This window comes from Chaetura pelagica, unplaced genomic scaffold (genome assembly GCF_000747805.2).
Source record: "Chaetura pelagica isolate M959 unplaced genomic scaffold, ChaPel_1.0 scaffold108, whole genome shotgun sequence".
NCBI classification, from domain to species: Eukaryota; Metazoa; Chordata; class Aves; order Apodiformes; family Apodidae; genus Chaetura; species Chaetura pelagica.
In genome coordinates, this window is record NW_009970718.1 from 3,438,433 (window position 1) to 3,439,847 (window position 1,415).

Below are 1,415 nucleotides of genomic sequence, written 5' to 3' on the forward strand. Positions count from 1 at the left end.
ACAAATAGAACAATAACCCTACCCAATTTCCATCACTAGAAATATAACCAGACACCTGGTGTGCCAGGACTTTTTCCTTCATTTTCATCTAGCTTTTCCACTAAGAATTATCTTGAATTCCAGATTATGCTCCCATCATGTTGATACCTGAGCACATAATTTTGAACAGTAACATTGTACACATGTCAATGGCAGCAGAAAGCAGCCTACTGGCTTTTTATTACTGATGATGGAGATGATACCTAATCACATAATCACAGCTTGCATCTATTGGAAAATTTTATGCGGAACTCAGTCAAAATGAACACAAGATGCCTTTTCTGTTGTCGTTTCCTAAGGTAGACATGTCTGTGCTTCAACTCCTTCAGTTGGGCTTGAACATTTCTAACATGCAAGAATTTTTTAAATTTGTTTTTCTATCAACAGTATTCTTACCTTGCACTCAAACAGAACACAGTCTCCTGAGCTTGAATACACAGTTTCTCTTTGTCCTTCAAAGTAGGTTCTGCCTTCAAATACACACATCGCTTCAGGAGAAAATAAATAAATAAAACAACACCATCATGATATTGTTCAAAGGTGTTAGCACTCTGTTTATAGAAGTGATACATTTTCTTAAAGGGAACTTTCATTAAGAAAAGATTGAATCACCTACAGTATATTCTAAACCCACCTGCAGGAGTCTGGACACCACAAGAAAAAAAATCTAATGAGAAAATACAAAACCACCAAAGAACCAGAAGAGGACACAGAAATAGAGGGTCAAGGATGTTGGAGCAATATGGTGTGCAGAGAGCTACTGACAGGACAGAGGAGACCTGTCTCAGGTTACACCAAGGAAGCCATGGCCTGCAACACAGCTCAGGGGCAGAAAGGAAAATGGAGCTGAGAGCAGTGGGAGTAGCACCAAAAGAAAATCAGTTTCTTGAAGAAGACTATTGCATGAAGAAGGATGATCACTGAAGCCATATATTTATTTGTTATCATGCCCCTCTGATATATCATCACCCCACACAGTTTATTAAACATGATGTATTTGTACCTTGATTATATCAGTTATTTACCATTGCTGCTGAAGAATATTATATTAATTTTATTGTACAGAAACTGACCTTCTGTGACTCTCTTTCCCCTCCCCAGTAGCAGCAGCATCAAGTCTCCAACAACCAAATGACAGAATGACCCCCTTTGCTTGGTGTTTGTTATACCATGACCTGGCCCAGTGCCAGTCCTGCACCCTGGCAGTACCAGGTTTTGCAGCAGGGTGCTGACTCAGCTTATACTGGATTACTCACTAAATTTCTTATTCAGTATTTAAGGGCTACATAAAACATCTTCACAGCAAACTGTTTTACACCTTTTTTTTTTTTTTTTTTTTTTTAATGGGGCCCTTTACTCAAATAACTTTACCTTAA

The 1,415-nt window shown here is 38.4% G+C and overlaps 1 protein-coding gene across 1 annotated transcript in view; it reads right to left on the reverse strand.

Annotated features, from left to right (window-relative positions):
* The window catches only part of NELL2 (NEL-like 2 (chicken)), a 176,118-nt gene that overhangs the window by 89,808 nt on the left and 84,895 nt on the right, over window positions 1–1,415 (reverse strand). The window contains exon 9 of the mRNA XM_010006301.1: window positions 436–527. Coding sequence (XP_010004603.1) covers window positions 436–527 — 92 coding nt within the window. The remainder of the gene's footprint in view (window positions 1–435; window positions 528–1,415) is intronic.